The sequence below is a fragment of the Acomys minous genome (genome assembly GCF_964271855.1).
Source record: "Acomys minous genome assembly, chromosome: 9".
NCBI classification, from domain to species: Eukaryota; Metazoa; Chordata; class Mammalia; order Rodentia; family Muridae; genus Acomys; species Acomys minous.
In genome coordinates, this window is record NC_140490.1 from 81981257 (window position 1) to 81999972 (window position 18716).

Here is an 18716-nt window from a genome sequence, read left to right on the forward strand (position 1 = left end):
AGACGATGAGAGAGGGAAGAAAACCGCCTTCTGAAGTCTGTACCCTGAGCTTGCTCTGTCCACACCCCTCAAGTCACAGCTGCCACCTGAGGCAGGCCAGCTCTGCCCATCACCTCCACACTCCACGAACCCACCTGCCATCCTCCCACCCTCCCCCACTCACCCACCTGGCATCACCCTCCCCGCTCCCGCCTTCCTCTCCCTCTCCTCCCTCTCTGGAATCTGCCCTGCCCCCTCCAGGCACGCTCCTGGCTTCACATGACTGTCCCCTATGGCCCTGAGCCCCAGTGCGGCTCCTGGGAGGCCTTGCACCCTGTGTGTGCGTTTGTGTTTCGGGGAGGGATACCCTGTGGTCCATGCTTTCTCAGCCAGGGTCTCTCTTCTCTGTCCCGACGCTGTCCCCATGGTCACCTGGTTCTTTCTGAGGACCTTGTGTCCTCCAGGGAAAGAGGTTTTTGGCGGACAGTTCCAGCAATGGCCACCAGGGGGCGGAAAACCCTCCAGCACCTTCACTTAATAAAGACTTCTAATGTTTAGTCCTTTTGTGTGGCTTAGGCCAGAGCCCATGGAAGGGAGTCCCGGCTACTTGGGCCCTGGGCTGTGACACAAGCATCTAATTGGTTCTCCTGTAGGTTATAGCTTTAGACTCACATCCGAAAGACAAGGGTTTTGGGACTCTGCCGCGCTGTGCGGCACTGGGAAGGTGGTCCAACCACTCTGACAGCCCTGGCTTGGCAACCTGAGGAGTCAGGGTCCATGAACATTTTCCCTCCTGCCCCTCCCCGCAGAGCTAGTGGAACCTGGTGGTCACAGGGGACCCCAGCTCGTTCTAGGAAAGGGGCTTGGGTTCTTATATGAGACTTGATCTCAGACCAGGCTAGCCTCAAATTCCCCATGAAGCCAAAGATGACCTTGAAATCCTCATCCTCTGCCTACAGTCAGGCCTGAGCCACCGTGCGGGTCCTATGGCTCATGCGCTAATGGAGCCCAGGGTGAAGGCCCAAGGCCGGAATCGCTGCTTCTGAGCCTGGGCAGCCCACCCAGCAGTGCGAGGTGCAGGGGGCTAGAGAGGGGCCACTTGGTGGGCCTGGGCTTGTGAACACAGGCCGGTGCCCCAAAGCAGAAGGCACAGCCTGTGCAAAGGCCCTGGGGCTAGGATAGCCTCCCTCTTCCTGGTCCAACCCAGGCTCTTCAGAGACGCACAGAAAGGAAGACCCAAGAGGAGCTGCAGCTTAAGCTTGTTTAATTTTTATACACTTTTTCTTTCTTTTATTTATTTTTTTGTTTTTTTTTTTATTAAATCTTTTATGGACTCCCCCCCTTCACTTTTTTTTTTTTTGTATGTTTGTTTTTTTGTTTTTTGCATAGGGAGAAACGGAACAGCAGGCAGTCAATGGTGCTTAGGCGCGTCCACAAAACAAAACAAAACAAAAACAAGAAAACCAGAAACCAAAATGAGTTTGTAATATATGAGGTTATGAGTAGAGTATGCTGTGGGCGGGGGTTGGGGTGGGTGATGGAGCAAAAGGGCCTGGGGTGTCCTCTGATCACCATCCAGTCCCCCACTTGCTCTGGGAGGAGGCGGGGTGGGGCAGAGGTCACTGCAGACTTTCACAAGCGCAGCTATGAAAAGCTGAAGGTCAGAGGTGCGTCAACCCAGGAATAAAATACAAAATGGCTGAATGGAAACAAAAGTAAACCCAAAAGATCTCGGCAGGAAAATGAACCGGCCAGCCTTCCACCCAGAGAGCGAGCGGTGGCCGGCTGGTGGGAAGAGCAGAAGTCAAGAGAAAAAAAGCCTTCCCTCACCTCCTGCAACCCAAGAGCGCCCTGTCTAGTCCCTCCAACCCAATGCTTGTCCAGGCACTGCAGGGAACTCCGGGTGCTCACACTGGGACCCTCAAACTTGAAGAGACTTCGGTTTTGGGGGAGGGGACACGGCTGCCTGGCTGGGATCTGAGGTTTGATGGGGTGTGAGGTTTTGGGGGGGGGGGTAATCCAGTTGGGTCCCCCAAGCTGGGGAAGTGATGCAGGGTGCCGGGGGAGGGGCGCTGGCTTGGGGGTACATCCCTTACTTTCCCCGCCCAGCACACCTGCAGTTTCCTGTCCCACCTCTGAGGGGAGCAGGTGTGGGGACTGAGGGGCGGGGACAGGGGAGGACCCCAAAACTGCACCATCGGATGTGTGAGGCACTGACCGGGAAATGATTGTTTGGTATCACTGGCTACAAGATCTGGGGGGACACTCGCTGGGAGTCCTCCCCCCACCTCGGCCCTGCGAGTGCTCTGGACTACTCAGCGCTGGACAGATGGACAGAGGGGAAAAGGACAGCCATTCGGGGTCTGAAGTTTGGGCAGTTTGTAAAGGCGGAGGTGGGGGTGGGTGGGGTGGGCGGCGAAGTCAGGAGTGGTGATACACGCCTGTCGTCAGAGCAACCGAGAAAGGGAAGAAGGAGGATTGCTGAGAGTTGGGGGCCAGCCTGGGCTACCTGGGGGAGACCTTGTCTCTAAGATACCAAAACAAAACCATCAGTGGGGAGAGTAAATGGCTGGACCTCGAACCCGGCACCCCAGAGGTGCAAGGACCACTCAGGGGCTTCCGGGAGGAACCGAATAGAGGGAGAAAGCTACCTTATTCAGCACTGCGCGGGGGTGGGGGTGGGGGGTGCGTGTTAACTCCAAACTAAATGCGTGTGTATGTACATATGCAGCACAGGCCAACTTACCCCCCCCCCCCCCCCCGGCCAGGGCACACTGTCCCCAAGGCAGGGACATTTGCTGGTGACCTCCGGTGAGAGGGAGTCTTGCCTTCCCACAGTGTGGGGGCGGCCTGGCTGGCCAGTTCCCGACAACCCCCCCCCACCCCCGCAGAGGATCCAGGCCCTGTGTGGGGAGCTGGGAGAAGCCCACCCTAGGCTTTCCTGGTTACCAAGCTCAAGACTTCAGGGCTCAGGACCCCAGATGTCTTATGGTCCCCACCTAGGAAGCAGGGGCACAGGCTAGACCCCAAGCGGCAGGCTGTGCGGGCTTCACCAGGGCGTGATGCCGGGTTAGGGGGACGGTGGCCTCAAGTGGGGATGGGTTTGAAAAGTGTTAGTTTCATATAGAGAAAAAACTGAACCCCCAAATGCCAACACCCCACCCCAGCCTCCCATCAGAGGACCGGACCAGTGTGGGGTCCCTGGGTGAAAACTAGAGAATTTCTGAGAAATGGGGGGGGGGCGCCTGATTGCCCCCTCCCAACCTGTCGTCAGGCATACTGTCTACTGTCCTAAGCTCCACCCAATGATGGTCCCCGAGGAATGGGGCCACCTCTCCTGCCACCATCCCATTGACGCCCTCCTTCCCCAGGGGTGGAGGACAGCAGCTGGGGGAAAGAAAGAAAGAAAGAAAAAGCCGTTAAGTCAGCCACAAGGACACTGACTTACAGGCCAAGTTTCCGCCCCCGCCCCCCCCCCCGCGCCGAGCCCTCCCCTTTCCCCCCCCAGGCAGCGCCTGCCATGGCCACTCGGACAGTGCCCAACTGACTAAGTGTGGCATAGGCGGCCTGCTTGGGGCTCGGGCTGGGGCAGGAAGAGGCAGGAGGATGGCTTGGAGCTGTCTTGGGACTCTTGTCCGCCCCACTAAACCCCTGGCTATTGTCTTAGCTTTGGTGAAGTTTAAGAGCAGAGTTAACAGAAGACAGAAAGAATCCAAGAACGAAAACCCAAAGGCAACCACAAACATCGAAACCAAAAAAGAATAAGAAAAATTGAAATCACGGACGTGACACCGGCCGGCTGTGTCCCCACTGCCCCGGCCGGGACTCCCCACAGCTGAGCTCGACCCAGACAGACAGACGGACGGATATTGCATATATTCATTCAGCTTTGTGGGTTGGCTGGAAGACGAGAAGGGGCGGGGCTTGGGGAGGGATGGGCCCCCAGGCTGGCCTTGGGGCGGGGAAGGCCTGAGAGCCCCTCCCCCCGGCCGGGGCTCAGGGACCCTCAGGGCTGCGTGGCAGAGAATGAGCACCAGGCGAATCCCATCCCCCAACGCGTGGGGTGAGGGGGGCGGGGCTGAGGGGGGCGGGCAGGGATCACAAACCATGACCCAATATTGTGACTTCCTTAATAGTGGTGTTGTTTGTAATTTTTTTTTTTTTGGTGTTTTTATTTTTCCCCCATTTCTTGAAGCAGCGGCTCGCTCTGTAGACCAGGTTAGACCTGGAACTAACAGCAATCCTTCTGCCTCAGCCTCCCAAGGGCTGGGATCACAGGCGTGCGCCACCACGCCCAGCCTTTTTTTTTTTTTTCTTTTTCTTTTATAAAAAATTTTTTCTTTTCTTTTGATTTTTTTCTTTTCTTCTTACAAATAGAAATACCACCCTTTTGGATTTTATTTTTTATTTCATGTAATTGCTTGTCTGTTTGTAACTATGCGTGCAGGGCATGCGTCTGTGTGCGCGGATATTATTTAAAAGTTAATACTTGTCCTCGGAGAGCAAGGCACATGTTGTGGTAGAAAGTTCGTGCAAATTCGGAAATAATGGATTTTTTTTTTTTGGTAAGGATATATATATATTTTTGTGTATCCTTTTTTTTTTCCTTCCTTTTTTAGTAGAGGCGGTGAGGGGAGCGGGCGGGTGGGGCGGGGAGGACCTGTCATGCACGCAGCAGCCCGGGGTTGGGGTTGGGGGCTCTCGGGTGTCGCGGGGCCTTAAGCACCATGCAGTTAGGTAAAATAGTTGGTTCTGTCCTGACCCCTGGGACCTGGCTGGCTGGGGGGGGGGGGGGGGGAGGGCGGTCAGAGGGGACCAGCCAGGTCCACACCCACTGGCCTGAGCCCCACACCTGGACAGTGGCCTCCGCGATGTCCCCAATGGTCCCCCTGCTGGAGGGTCCCTGAGGACAGATGGACAGATGAAGTTCCAGGCCTCGAAGGCTGGGGAAGAGTCTTGGGGAGCTTTGTACAGACAGGTGTCCCTGGAGGACAGCAGGTGGGTGGGGCCTAGCCCGGGGCTGCAGGGGTTGATGGCTTGCGGCCTCCACAGGGAGGGGGACACAACAGCGCCAGGCGTGACGTGGCCAAGATGGATGGGAGGGGAGGCGGGGCCTTTGTAGGTTCAGTGACCCTAAACCACCCGACATCCCCTCCCAGGGCGGCCCACCCGAGGTAAGGACCCAGGTGGGTGCGGATGGGGGCTGCAGAGCTGGGGTTGGCCACGGCCCTTGCACCCCCCCATCTTAGTGTTCTCTTTAGGTCAGTGAAGTGCGCATAGCAGATGACGGGACCCAGTCACCTGGCCACCCTGTCACCCCATCACTCCCAGAGCCCTCCCACCTGGGGTCCGAGTGCACTTCCACCAGCCTTCTTGGTCCCTGTGCAGGGCCCCACATCAACAGGGGGGTCAAAGTGCAAAGGGGGTATCCCCCTGCAGTGGGGCACCCCAGGGTGGGTCTCCAGGAAGTAAGGCACTGGCAGAAGTGTAGGGGGACAGCGCACAGCCCCAGCCTGGGTTTCGGGGAAACCCAGCTCTAGGGTCCCATCTCTCTAGCTTAGAGGGCGCGCCGGCGATGAGGAGCTGGGTTACATGGGACAAGGGTGGGGGTGCCCCGGCCACTCTGTGTCCCCGATGGACGAGGGGGGCGGCGGGTGGGCAGAGGGGTTAGGCACTTAGATCGCGGCACCTCCCGCCTCCGGGGGCCTCGGTGTGGGGGGGGTCCCCGGCTCCCCCACCTCTGTTTCTCAAAGTGCTGATACTTTCCATGTGCGAGAGGAGGCCGGAGGGTCGGGAGCTGCGTGGCCTCTCATGCCGGGGTAGGGTGGGGACAGATTGCATAGAGAGATGTGTCCTTCCAAATGAGGTCCGCAAGGAGAGAGGGGCCAGAGGGCCGAGATGGAGGCTGGACACAGGACCCTTCTGGGGGTGGGGGATCCCAAAGTACCTGTGTGGCACGTCCGTCCCCAGCAGGGCCAGCGCTGGGCGGCTCCAACGCGCCTCCTCCGCCCACCGTACATGCGGTCGGTCCGTCCACCTCCTCGCCAGCACCGCCTCCAGCCTCCTGTCTTTGGCAAACACAGTCGTGGGGGTGAGGACGGCCAGCGGAGGTCCCCGAAGCTGGCGCTGGTGGCTGGCAGCAGGGGTCTGGGGAGAGGTGGCCTGGCTGGGTAGCCCACCCCATCTATTCCGTCCATCTGTTGGTGCTGGGTGCGGGTGCCAGGCTGGGCTAGCCTGGTCTGTGGGTGATGGCAGGGTCCTCAGGGCGCAGAAGGGCTCCGGGCAGCCGTCCTTCAGTAGCAGGTGCCACAGAGACCTGCAGCTTCCACCTGCTGTCGTCTTGGTTGGGAAGGTTTTTTTTTTTCCTTTTTTTTTTCTTGTTTGTCTTTTGTCCTTTTCTCCCACTTCCTGTCTGTGTTTTTTCCGTCGTGCTGGGAGTCGGCAGGGTGCTTCTCTCTCTCGCTCCTTCTGATTTTCCACCAAAAAAACGCAGGCTCGGGCTGTCACCCCTGAGACTCTGCCAGCGATGAAGGAGGCTTGGGAGGCGACCTCGGCTACCCCAGGTACCAGGACTGAGTGGTCCACAGAGATGGGGGGGGGGGAGAGAGAGAAACGGGGTGTCAGGAGCATAGCTGCCTCTTCTATCCCCTATGGCACATGGGGACCTGTATCCCGGGCCATACTACCAAGTGTGTGTGTATGATCCTGGCCTGTGCTCTCCACCTCTGCAGGGCAAAACAGATCAGACCTGTCTGTCCCTTTCAGAGAGGCCCTTCATCTGAGCGATGTCGGGGATTTGGCGTTAAGTATGTCCTGCGTGCTAACATCGGGGACTCTGCATACGCTCTCTCTGTGTGGTGTCAGAGACTTATGGGAGGGCATCCTGCGTGACTTGAGGGACTCATGTGAGTACATTCCATGTGACAATGGGTATGTCCTGTGACGTCAGGGACTCGGTATAATTATGTGCTGTGACGTCAGGGCCTGGGCATGAATATATTGAGATTGTGGGCGGCTGAGAATCCTCTTGGCTTTGCTAATTCAATTCGACCCCCTCGCCCCTGAGCCAGCGAGGGACCATGGTTCAGTATTACACCAGGCTAGCCAAGAACTCACTGTGTGGCCAGGACAGCCTTGAACTTTCTGATCCTCTTGCCCCAGTTTCCCTAGTGCCAGGCTGCCAGCCTGTGATACCACACTGATATGGTGGCATCTTTCCAACAGTTGTATCCCTGCCCCAGCTGACGCAAAGCTCCCCACTGGGCTCAGAGGATGGAGAAGACCCAGCTTGGACCAGCCAGGCTCCGCATTCCCTCTCTGTCCCCTCCAGGGCCCATGGGGTATCAGCGGAGCACTGTCTTGAGAGTCCACTGGCGGGGTGGGGGGTGGGGCGCATAAGCGCTGCCTGTGAGAGAGGCCAGGGCAGGGTGGCCTCAGGGGCAGCGCCTCTCCTGCCCCGCCCTCAGCCAAGTTCAAGCTCCTCTGTCCCTTACCTCATGTCTGGTTTCCGTTGGCAACCAGACAGGCTGGGGTGTGACCCTGCCCAGCGCTGGACCAGAGCCTCCGCCTCTGCCTCCCTGGGGACCCCAAGTCTGACAGACTGGGAGACCAAGGCAGTGGGAGGCAGCAAGAGTCTGGGCACCCGGGGTTCTTTGCGTGATTCAGTATTGAGGGGCCTGGGGACGGTGGTGGGGTGGGTAGGGGGTGTGGCCATGGTTGGTGTGCAGATGGGGGGGGGTGGTAGGGAGGGAGCTGAGCTGCAGGAAGGCCGAGCCAGGAATAACAGTGTAGACAGCCAGGAAGTGCTGACTGGGCAGAAAGGGCTGAGGCTCAGAGCGGAGACGGGGGCCTGGAGGAGGGGAGAGCCCACGCTGCAGCCTCCTGATTTCCCTGGTTGGGGGTGCAAAACCTTGCCTCCATCTCAGGAAAGTCCCATCCAGTCTCCCTCTCCGTAAAGCCTTCTGTGGCTCCCTAGTACACCCTGGGGTGAGGCCTGCCTTCTCCTGCCAGCTCGCCCTTGTCCCTGTGTCCCTGTGGGCCAGGCCTGGTCACTGGGTCACCGTGCTTGTCTTCAGCCAGCAATGGCCAGTGGCGCTGGCCCCTGGGCCCGGAGGAGGAGGTGGAGGGAGCCACCATCACCTGCCTCAGTTTGTCAAGACTGGATTCTGGCCCCATGGGCGGGAGGACTGGGGCGCTGAGAGCTGTGGCGGGGGTGTTGGGGGGAGAGGCTGGGGCCGTGGTTTGAGTGTTTAGAACATTCCCAGCCTTGTGAGGGGGCTGAACGGTGTTCTACAGGGATGTGGGGGGGGGCTTTGGAGGCTGCCAGGGCTGAGGCCCGAGGAAGAGACAGCTGAACTGGGTGTCTCAAGGCAGCCACCACACCAGGTGAGGACAGAGGTGGCCACACCTTGTAGCACCCCACTGCTGTGTGACCACAGGCAGCTTGCCTGCCCTCTCTGAGCCTCGCACCCTAACCTCCCTTCTCTACCTGCTCTGCACGGTGCCTCTGACTCTCTCTGGAGAGGAGCAACGGGGCATATGGGGGACGTCCTGGCCTGCAGTGCAACGTGTGACCCTGGACTGGCTGCCTCTGTTCTCTGAGCCCCAGGTCCCCAACTAGACAAATGCATCCCAACCAGGGGTGTTCTGCCAGGCGGGAACCAGGCAAGTGGCAGACAGGGCAGAAGTAGACCTCACACCCCCAGGGTAGGCTCGAGGCCTGGGTTGGGAGCAAGAGGCTGGCTTCCCGTGAGTCTCTGCACCCGGCTGTGGCCAGCAGGCCTGCTGTCCCTGACCCCTGGGCCGGCCCCTCTGCCCCACCCCCGACCCCCCAGCCGGCCTCTTGGGCCCCTACCTGTCCCGCAAGAGGATCCCTCCGTCCTAATCCCACAAAGGGACTGTTTGCAGGGGACGTGCCGGGCGGAGAGCAGGCTGTGGGGAGGAGAGAGACCAGAGCCCGTTAGCACCAGGGCACGGGGCCCAGAGAGGGTATCTGCTGCCTAGGGGTCACACAGCCTTCCCTTCGCTCCCAGCTGCAGTGGCCGCTTGGCTGCAGCCCTCACCGTCCCACTAGGGGTGAATCTGGCCAGCTCGAGACCCTGGGTCCTGGGGGACCTGGGGATCCCAGTAGGGTCCCTAGGTGGTGAGGTTGGTGGGGCGTCAGCCTTGGGCTGAGGCATCAAATAAAATATTAATAACCAAAGGCCGGCTGTGAATAATTCAGGGTGTTCCAGCCGCGGCCAGGCTGGCGGCATCCCGCGCAGGGCGCCATCAATTATTAAGGGCATTTTATTTATTGATTTCCCTCAAGGAGTGTGGGGCAGGGCAGGTGTCTGCACAAATCTACTTGTCATCTAGCTGGCTTTTGGTGCTCTTTTCTGAGGCAGAGTCTCTCTCTGTAGCCTGGACTGGACTTGAACTTGAAGCCATCCTCCTCCTGCGTCAGCCCGTTGAGTGCTGGGATGACAGTTCTGTGTGTCTCATTCTCTACAGATCTGTCTCAGCCATAGTATCTTGTCTGGGACGAAAAAGCTCAGCACTAGGAAGGCAAAGGCAGCAACGGGCCTCTCACCCAACTAGGGGCAGGAACGAGGGAACAGCTTATGTAGGGTCAGGAAGGGCAGAATGGATCACAAGGAAGGCCAAGGCAGGGGTAGTGGTGGGGAATTTTGCATCTACAAAGTTCCTGCTGTATGCCAAGCAGGAGCTCCACCCCTGACCACGCCCCCAGTCATCACTGTGGGAATCTAGGCGGGGCTCCATCCCTGACCACGCCCACAGCCTATCACTGTGGGAATCTAGGTGGGGCTCCATCCCTGACCATGCCCCCAGCATCACTGGGGGGGAAAATCTAGGCGAGGCTCCACCCCTGACCACGCCCCCAGCCTATCACTGTGGGAATCTAGGCGGGGCTCCACCCTGACCACGGCCCCAGCCTATCACTGGGAAAAATCTAGGCGAGGCTCCAACCCCTGACCACGCCCCCAGCCTATCACTGTGGGAATCTGGGCGGGGCTCCACCCTGACCATTCCCCCAGCCTATCACTGTAGGATTCTAAGCGAGGCTCCACCCCTGACCACGCCCCTGACCCACCTGGGGATTGTAGACTGACTTATGTAACTGGTGTAAAAAGTGAGGCACAGAGAGGGAGAGGCGATTGCCTGAGGTCAGGCGGGTGGGAATGACAACCTTCACACCCATAGTTGGGCTGTGGCTGATGCTGTTCAGTTGCTGGGAACTTCAGGGTCTTGGGACAGATCCCATGGTCAGTTGTGGTTTGGGGCATGCTGGGTGCAGATCACGCTTCGGGGAGTGGACCTACAGGGACCTGGGTTCAGCTGGAACCCCACGGTATCACCTCAAGCCACCTCGAGTCCCTTCCACACCGCGACACCACACACCAAACATTCGCTCCCCCAATCCAAACTCTCCCAAAGAGCCAAATCCTAGCGGCCCAGAGTCCAACAATGCTTTTCTGTCACTTGACTGTGGGTCTCCGCAGACAGCCCAGGCTGGCCTCAGACTTGGAGCACTCTTCCTGCCTCAGCCTCCCGAGTGCTCTGAATCTCAGACATGTTTTGTGTTTGGCACAACCGATGCCTTTTTTGGGGGGGGGTCCGGGTTCGGGTTCGGCACACGGAGCTACTACCGGGCTACAGGAGGCGGCAGCTGCCGCCCCAGGCACCATCACCCTGGCCCTGCCCTGGCAGGAGCCCTCGAGGGCGCACTCACCGGTCCAGGCTGCTGGGTGGCCGGGTCGCAGGCAAGAGACACCAGATCCTTGAGCGGGTCCTGTGGATTGAGATGCGGCGGGTACCGGATGGCTGTGTGGGGGAAGTAGGTGGAGGCTGTCTGCGGCAGGATGGATGTGGCGGGGAAGTGCAGGGCGGAGGTCGGGTGAGGACTCCTTGCGATTCCTGTGGACAGACGGACACAGGTGGTCACCAGACATACGCACACGTGACACACGCGCCCGACCGAGGGACTTGGGGAGGCTGTGCAGCTGACGTCCCCAAACTCTCCTGATGCCTAGGCTGGGTCAAACTTCAGGCAATCCTCCTGCCTCAGTTTCTAAAGGGATGCCACCATGGTCCCCCGTAGAGCAGAGGGCAGTAAAAAACAAAACAAAACAAAAACAAAAAACCCAAACAAAGCAAAAACACGAAAAGACACAATTAAGGAAAATACAGGAGCTGGGTGCAGCAGGCAGAGCCATCCCCAGCACTCAGGAGGCGGTGACAAGAGAACTGCTGTGAGCTCAAGGCCAGCTTGGGCTAACAGGTGAGATGCTGCCCCACTTTACAATCTCCACTATCTTCACAACATTATGCTGTGACCCTCATACCACCCCCTTCCAGGCCTCCGAGAATCCACTTCCCCAGCCCCCTGATTTAAATGACTGCTTGGGCCCTGGTGCCAATAAATAAAATACAGCCGGGTGGCGGCGGCGGCGCACGCCTTCAGTCCCAGCACTCGGGAGGCAGAGGCAGGCGGATCGCTGTGAGTTCGAGGCCAGCCTGGTCTACAGAGCGAGTCCAGGACAGCCAAGGCTACACAGAGAGACCCTGTCTGGGAAAACAAAAACAAAACAACACTTCATACAGATGAGCATAAGAATGGCCACAGTCATTGCCAGTGACCCAGGCAGGTTGCTCTACAGGTGACAGTGGACTCTGCAGGCTTGCACCACACCACGCAAAAAAAATTTTCCCCTCTTGGCTGGAAGGCTACAGCAATAGGACAGAAACCGGCAGCACTTCCGGTGGCAGCCCCGCCTCCCGGCGAGGGCGGCACTCACCACTGTGCACCGCAATGACAGGCCTGTGGTGCTGCGTGAAGCTGGAGAGCCGGGGGGAGTCCTGGGGGGACGGGCTGTTGAACGGAGACTTGTCCATCTCTGTCTTCTTCACTGGGGACGAGATGCCTGGGGGGTGGGGAGGGGCAGGGGAAGGGTAGCAGTGACGTCACCTTCCCCAGAAGCCCAAGGCTGTAAGTGGGAATGTGGCGGGTGAGGGACGTTCGGAAAGTCCTGGAGCGGCTCGGGAGAGAGCACTGTGGAATAGTACGCGGCCATCAACAGGCACGAGGCTGTGACATGTGTCCTGAGGGCAGGGTTCCCCGCCATCCTCAGAGACCTCTCGTCCTCTAGGGATCCTGGGGCTGGGGCTGCCCACAGAGGTCATCAGGTGCTTGTATTCTGCCCCACTGGCTCAAGCTGGCTTCTAACTCATGGCAATCCTCTTGCCTCAGCTATCGAAATGCTGGGGGATGATGCCATTACTGTCTGCACCTACTGTCAGCACCCTGCGCTTGCCACCCTCAGCAAACACACGTCCCACGTTGAGGGGGCACAGACAGCCTTGGACACCCCTGTCTCCCTTGTGGGTGACACGGGAAGCGGCATGAAAGGGATGAGGCCAGACTTTCTGGAAGCAACACCCAGTATGACCACAGTGCCCCCACAGGCTCTCCAGAGTGGGAGCGCGCACGCCCCCCCCCGCACCCCACTATCCCGGAGGCCATGGCCTCAGAAACACTTCTCCCCCTGACCTCCCCAGTCACACTATCTTACCCAGCATCCCCTGGGGCAGCATCAACTCACTCTCTTTCCTGTCTAGACTGGTCCCCAATTACCAGCTCATTAAGGCCACTAAGCTGATTAGAGCTGCCTGTCTGTCCCCAGCCTCAGGCGCAGGAACTGCTACCGCCAGGCTAGGTCCCCAGAGACCCCAGCGCGCCACCCGCCCTGCTTGGCCTCAGTTTCCCCCCAGCTGTATCCTGGCCTTTGGAGAACTCTGGGAAGCCGGCCCAAGGCTCTCATCTCCCGACTAAGTGGGCCGGGCAGGGGTGGAGCGAGGGTTTGCCCCTGACTGGACCCTTTTCCTCCCGCGATGCTTCTACAAGAATGGCCATCTCCGTATTGCAAATGAAGAACGCAGGCTTCAGAGGCTGGGAGGCTGCGCTCCATGGGGCTGCACAGTTGGGGCCCCAGATGTCTAGCGTTTAGGGTGGAACCCAGAAACAAAGAGTTGTGGGAACCCGTTGTTTCCGGATAGGACGTTTGCACAGGACCCCCAGGAGACCCTGAGACTCGGATTAGCTTCTTATGGCACCTGCACAGTTCCAGAAGGTATATCTTAGTCTAAGGTAAGGTAGCAAACAGATGGACTACAACTCCCAAGAGGACCTACAACATTAGCCTAGTTCCTGTGGCTGGGCATGAGAGCAAAGCCCGCCGGGATTTGTAGTCCTCGCTGTGCCTCTGCTTCCTGGCCCTCAGGCCCTACCTCCTTCCATGTCCTCAGTCCAGTTGCGGCTGCTACTCGTGGGCGAGCTGGGCGAGGTGTAATAGTCGCCTCCAGGGCTCGTGTCCACGTCCTCCTCCATGGAGCCCGACTTGTGCCGCTTGCTCCTAAGGGGAGGGAGTAGGGTAGAATTACAGCCTGGTTACCATGGAGACGGGGCGGGGGGTGTGGGGGGAAGTGGCTTCCTTCCGGTTTGTAGGGAGAGTTCTCCTGAGACATAGCGGTATTGCCTGAGACGCTGTGGGCCGAGGAGAGGACACCCCAGTGTCTTTGCAGGGTGTCACGGGGGTGGGGGGGGGAGAGACACACAGGCACACCACGTGATCAGCTCCCTGTACCATAAATCTCTGGAAGAACTTGGACTCAGGCCGGCCTTACTGGCCTCCCAGTGGGGGACAGGGCACTGGGACTAGGGTTCTGACGGATAAATAGAAATTGTCAGTCTGCCTGCAAGGTGAAAACAGCTATTGCAGCGAGAACAGTGCCTGGGCTAAGGTGAGATGGGGCGGTGGGGTGCGCGCTGAGACCCAGATGCACCCAGTGGGGTAACCTCGGCACCTACCCACTGGAGGAGGTGCTGGGTAGAGTCCTCCTCATGCCGGCGCTGGCCGGATTCAGGTCGTAGGCCAGGTGGCCCTGCAGCTCTCCCAGGGAGAAGTTGGGTCCAGTTCCCGTCACCACAGGTGCTGGAGAGGATGACGGACCAGGTGAGGGGGGGCGTGCCCCACAGGACCACACCCACCCTGGAGAGGGGGCCTGGGGACAAGGACACTCACTCCGGGACACCTGGATCAGCTCCGTGACGCTGAACACGCCTGACGTGACAAAGCTTTCCTGGAAGTCCGTGGTGTCTGCAAGGAGCGTAGGGTCAGAGGTCAACAGACCAAGACGGCCACCTCTTACCCTGGTGTGTGTGGGGGTCTGTGACCCCCGAGGGCCACGTGACTCATCCACGCACCCCCCACAGGCTCAGCTGTCACGTGGATTGGAGCGCAGGTGGGACATGGGTATAACATGGCAGGGAAAGGACAGGGTGGAGTACTACGCAGCCATGAAGACTGATCTGTGGGCATAATGGCCGCTCCTGTGGATTGAGACTTGATGCGACGCAACATTCTAGAACTACATAGTGGGCTTCACTGCAGGCGGCGGCGGGCACAGGCTAGACCCAACCACAGCAAGGAAGATGCCATGTCCTCAGGGGTGAGAACACAAGCCATGAGGGCGACACGAAGCGCTCAGGGCAGAGCAGCAGCGGGCCCGGCCCCCAGGGGGCAGCACAGTCCACAGTCACTGAGCACTGCCCATGTGGCTCTGGGGCTGGTCCTGCTGTGTCCACAGGAAGTGGCCCACTCATTTCCTGCTGACCCAGATGGTGGCAGGAGCCCCGGGGATGGGGTTGTGTGTGGGGTGTTTCCTGTTTGTACAGCGCGCATCAGGCCCGTGTCCGGAGGCCGGGGAGTCCTGAGGACTGTGATCCTCCCTAGGGGCTCCGCCTTCCTTCGCCATCTGGCTGGAAGGGAGGAGGCAGGAAGAGGCCCGGGAGGACCCAGAGTCGCCAGCGGGGTCAGGAGCCTTATGGCACAGCTGGGCTGCCGGGATCAGACCTGTGCCTCTCCCTCCCCGCCCAGGAAGCTCCTGCTCTGTCATTTCTGTGCAAGAAGGATTCTAGGCGGGGCTCCACCCTGACCACGCCCCCAGCTCCTCACTGGGGAATCTAGGTGGGGCTCCACCTTGACCACGCCCCCAGCTCCTCACTGGGGGATTCTAGGTGGGGCTCCACCCTGGCCACGCCCCCAGCCCCTCACTGGGGAATCTAGGTGGGGCTTCACCCTGACCACGCCCCCAGATCCTCACTGGGGGATTCTAGGCGGGGCTCCACCCTGACCACGCCCCCAGCTCCTCACTGGGGGATTCTAGGTGGGGCTCCACCCTGGCCACGCCCCAGCCCCTCACTGGGGAATCTAGGTGGGGCTTCACCCTGACCACGCCCCCAGATCCTCACTGGGGGATTCTAGGCGGGGCTCCACCCTGACCACGCCCCCAGCCCCCCACTGGGGAATCTAGGCGGGGCTCCACCCTGACCACTCCCCCAGCCCCCTCATTGGAACGTTCTAGGCGGGGCTCTGCTGTGACCATACCCTCAGCCCGCTCGCTGGAAAATTCTGGGCGAGGCTCCGCCATGACCACGCGCCCAGCATCTCTCTGCTTAGATGCTCCCACTACAGAAGCCATAATCCTCCTGCCTCAGCTCTCTAGACTCACCCAGCGTGATGGGCTTGCTGTCCTCCTGGTCGGAGCCCACTCCCGTCCGGGGACTGCTGCTTTGCTCCGCATCTGAGAAGAGAGGAGAGGACGGTTGGTGACGCCGCAGAGGCCCGAGTGAAGGTCTAGTTCAGATCCTAGCTCTGCCACTTCTGTGCTGCGTGGTCTTGGGTGTGTGACTTGACCTCTCTGGCATCAGCTGCGAAAGGCTAAGGCTGTCTGTCAGTGTTACAGATGGGGAAACTGAGCACAAGCCTGAGATCCTGGAGGCCTCTGGTCGCTGTGTTTCTCTCTTCGGGATGGGCCTCCATGTAGCTCTGGCTGGGCGAGAACTGCCTGTGCGGCCAGGAAGACCTTGAACTCCGGACCCTCCTGCTTCAACCGTCAAGTGCTGGGGCCACAGGTGTGTGCTGTCACTCCCTGACATGCTGAGGTCAGGAGGAGGGGAAGGGTACCTCCTGACTCTGTGCCTCAGTTTCCCCATGCAGGGGCGATTGGCCTTTGAGAAGTTCCCAGGTCCTCGGCTCCTGCATTTAGCCTCAGATACAGGGAGATATCCCCTAAAAACCCTCTGACCCTGAATCCCAAGGTCACCGCTGTAAGTGTGGTCCAGAGGTCAAGGGTCATGCAGTGACAGGCAGATCCATTCATGGAACCCCTTGTACAATATTGGAGGGGAACCACTTATGCTGGGAAAGTACACTACCCCTGACCACGCCCCAGCCCCTCACTGGGGGATTCTAGGCAGGGGCTCCACCCTGACCACTCCCCCAGCCCCTCAGTGGGGGATTCTAGGCGGGGCTCCACCCTGACCACTCCCCCAGCCCCTCTGGGGGATTTTAGGCGGGGCTCCACCCCTGACCACACCCCCAGCCCCTCAGTGGGGGATTCTAGGCGGGGCTCCACCCCTGACCACACCCCCAGCCCCTCAGTGGGGGATTCTAGGCAGGGGCTGTACCCTGACCACGCCCCCAGCTCCTCACTGGGGGATTCTAGGCGGGGCTCCACCCTGACCACGCCCCAATGAGGCAAGCTCACTAGTGTGAGAAGGTGGCTCTAGCTGGCCATGAGGTTTGGGGCATCAGCTGCTGCCCCCTCACTTTCCGGTGTCCATGTTGTTCTTGTGCAGGCCATGATGTCACCACCCCAGGGATCCCCAGTTTGTTCACAAAGAGCGGGGGGCGCCACCTTGTCCCTCCCAGTGGGTGAGTCCACGTGCTCTCCACATGCTGAGAACCCAGGTGATATGGGAAGGTGAAGGGACAAGGGAGTGGTCTGCAGTGACGGACGGACGGACAGACAGACATTTGCAGACGCCACAGGAGCAGCTGAGACAGCTGTCATTTCTCAAGGCCCCTGGGGCTGTCATGTGATACTGATGGACAGGGACACCACAGATAAGTGAGGCGTGGTCATGTGATCACTCACCCCACTCCTGCACAGGTTCCTAAAATCTATGAATGGGGCTCAGCTCGGTACCTAAGACCGCGCCAGTCAGGGAGCACGACACAGCCCGGAACAGCAGAGGGCCTTGGCGGGAATCCTCCTGCATCCTCCCTGCAACCCGGGGCCTCTTCCCCTTGGCTCCAGCTTAAGTCCCATCCTGCCCTGTGGCCTTTGCACAATGCTCCCCTTTCCCCAGCATGTGGTGGTGCAGGCTTGGGCAGCCTGGAAAGCCCCTTCATCCTCCCACGCACTTCCGGTTCGGATCCAACTTGCTGGGTCCTGATTCCCTGCCCCACCCCGCACTGGTTTCTCCGAGAGCCTGGCATCAGACCCTTCATCTGCATACAACAGACGCCTGCTGTATACGCAATCAAGACTACGAGGTTCCCAGCTGCGGCTTTCATCCCAGCAAGTGTGCAGGGGTTGCAGCATGAAGGCCAGAGGCTAGACTGAAGGTGGACTTCCCTGGTGATATCACAGGCTGCCACCCTCCACCCGCCCACAGAAGCAGCTGTCTGCCTCACTGCTCTATGTGGCTTCAGGGAAAGCACTTGACAGACGGCGCTTGAAAACTCCCGCCATCCGCTGTTGCATAAATAAAAGTGGGGACCAGCCAGATGGACACAGCAGACACATGGAGCGCCCTGGGGATGTGGAGGCGGCGGGTGGGGCGGGGCTGACCTCCCTGTCTGGCCCTGGCTTTCCAGCTCCAGCCGGCCTGGGCCAGCGCCAACCTGTCCTCCCGGCCAAGTCCTCCCACGAGTCCTCCTGGCCACTGCCAACCCTGGTCCATCCCCACTGTGCGCTCCGTGGCTTGCACCCTGGCTGGTGGCCGAGCCCAGGGACCCCAAGGGGACACTCAGGCCTGGTCACCCTGGTGCACGTGGCCAGGGAAGCACACTGAGGCGCAGGGCTGGTGGACAGGCCACATGGCCAGTGACATCACCAACTGGGCAGCCATTTCCTCGGGATTCCAGATGCTTCCGTGGCCTGGGCGGCCATTTTGTGGCTGGGGAAGGCCAGCTGGTGGGACACAGTGCCAACCTCTCCCCAAGTGGGGGTGACCAGGAAAGAGAACCCTGTATAGAGCAAGGTGGCCTGTCTAGCAGTAGGTGCCAAGCTGGGGCACGGGGCCAGGTGTGCGTGGGGGGGGTGGTGTACGGCAGGTCGGTCGTGGGGGGGGGGTAGGGTGGATCAGCCATGTGGGGGGTGGGACTAGATGGTCATGGTAGGAGACAGAACCAAATGGCCACGGTGGGTATGGGGTTAGGTGGCCTTGGCGAGGGATAGAATCAGGTGGCCATGGTGGGGGGTGGGGCCAGGTGGCCACAGCGGGCGATCCTGGGCTTCACCTCACCCACACTCTGGCAGTGACACTGCAACCCGGTAGCTCCTGGGCTGTGAGATTCGAGGTTAAAAATACCAGACGGACCCTGGTCCTTTCCAAAGTCAAATGTGTCACCCGCCAGCCAGGAGGAGCTGAAAATAACCCATGTTTACACTTAGCGGATTCCTGGCTCCCCCCCCCTCCGTGGGGGGGCCTTCCTGGCCAGTCCCAGGAATCCATCTGTGGCTGCAAGGCGACAGGGCCAAGACGAGGCCCCACAGGGTGACCCCAGCGGTCCCATCTACAGCCCCTTCCCTGTCATGTCCCCAAGGCATGCAGGGGTCGCAGGTCAGCAGCTAGGGCCCGGAACCGGGGGAAGACAGGCCCTGTGCTG

General features: G+C 59.8%; 2 protein-coding genes across 4 annotated transcripts in view; one reads left to right on the forward strand and one right to left on the reverse strand.

Moving 5' to 3' along the window:
• Positions 1 to 4299, forward strand: part of SMIM24 (small integral membrane protein 24) — a 9181-nt gene extending 4882 nt beyond the window's left edge. Inside the window, exon 4 of the mRNA XM_084796552.1 lies at positions 1 to 4299. This exon is cut by the window's left edge and continues 96 nt beyond it. Within this exon, the coding sequence (XP_084652678.1) occupies positions 1 to 34 (34 nt within the window). The 3' untranslated portion in view covers positions 35 to 4299.
• Positions 1227 to 18716, reverse strand: part of NFIC (nuclear factor I C) — a 35691-nt gene continuing 18201 nt past the window's right edge. For 2 of the 3 annotated variants that reach the window (XM_084796513.1, XM_084796512.1), the window contains exons 3-10: positions 15550 to 15621; positions 14061 to 14135; positions 13847 to 13970; positions 13267 to 13391; positions 11778 to 11903; positions 10712 to 10896; positions 8834 to 8910; positions 1227 to 6551 (exon numbers count right to left, since the gene is read on the reverse strand). In XM_084796513.1, coding sequence (XP_084652639.1) covers positions 8860 to 8910; positions 10712 to 10896; positions 11778 to 11903; positions 13267 to 13391; positions 13847 to 13970; positions 14061 to 14135; positions 15550 to 15621 — 758 coding nt within the window. In that variant the 3' untranslated portion in view covers positions 1227 to 6551; positions 8834 to 8859. The remainder of the gene's footprint in view (positions 6552 to 8833; positions 8911 to 10711; positions 10897 to 11777; positions 11904 to 13266; positions 13392 to 13846; positions 13971 to 14060; positions 14136 to 15549; positions 15622 to 18716) is intronic. The other variant, XM_084796514.1, reaches the window with a different exon arrangement.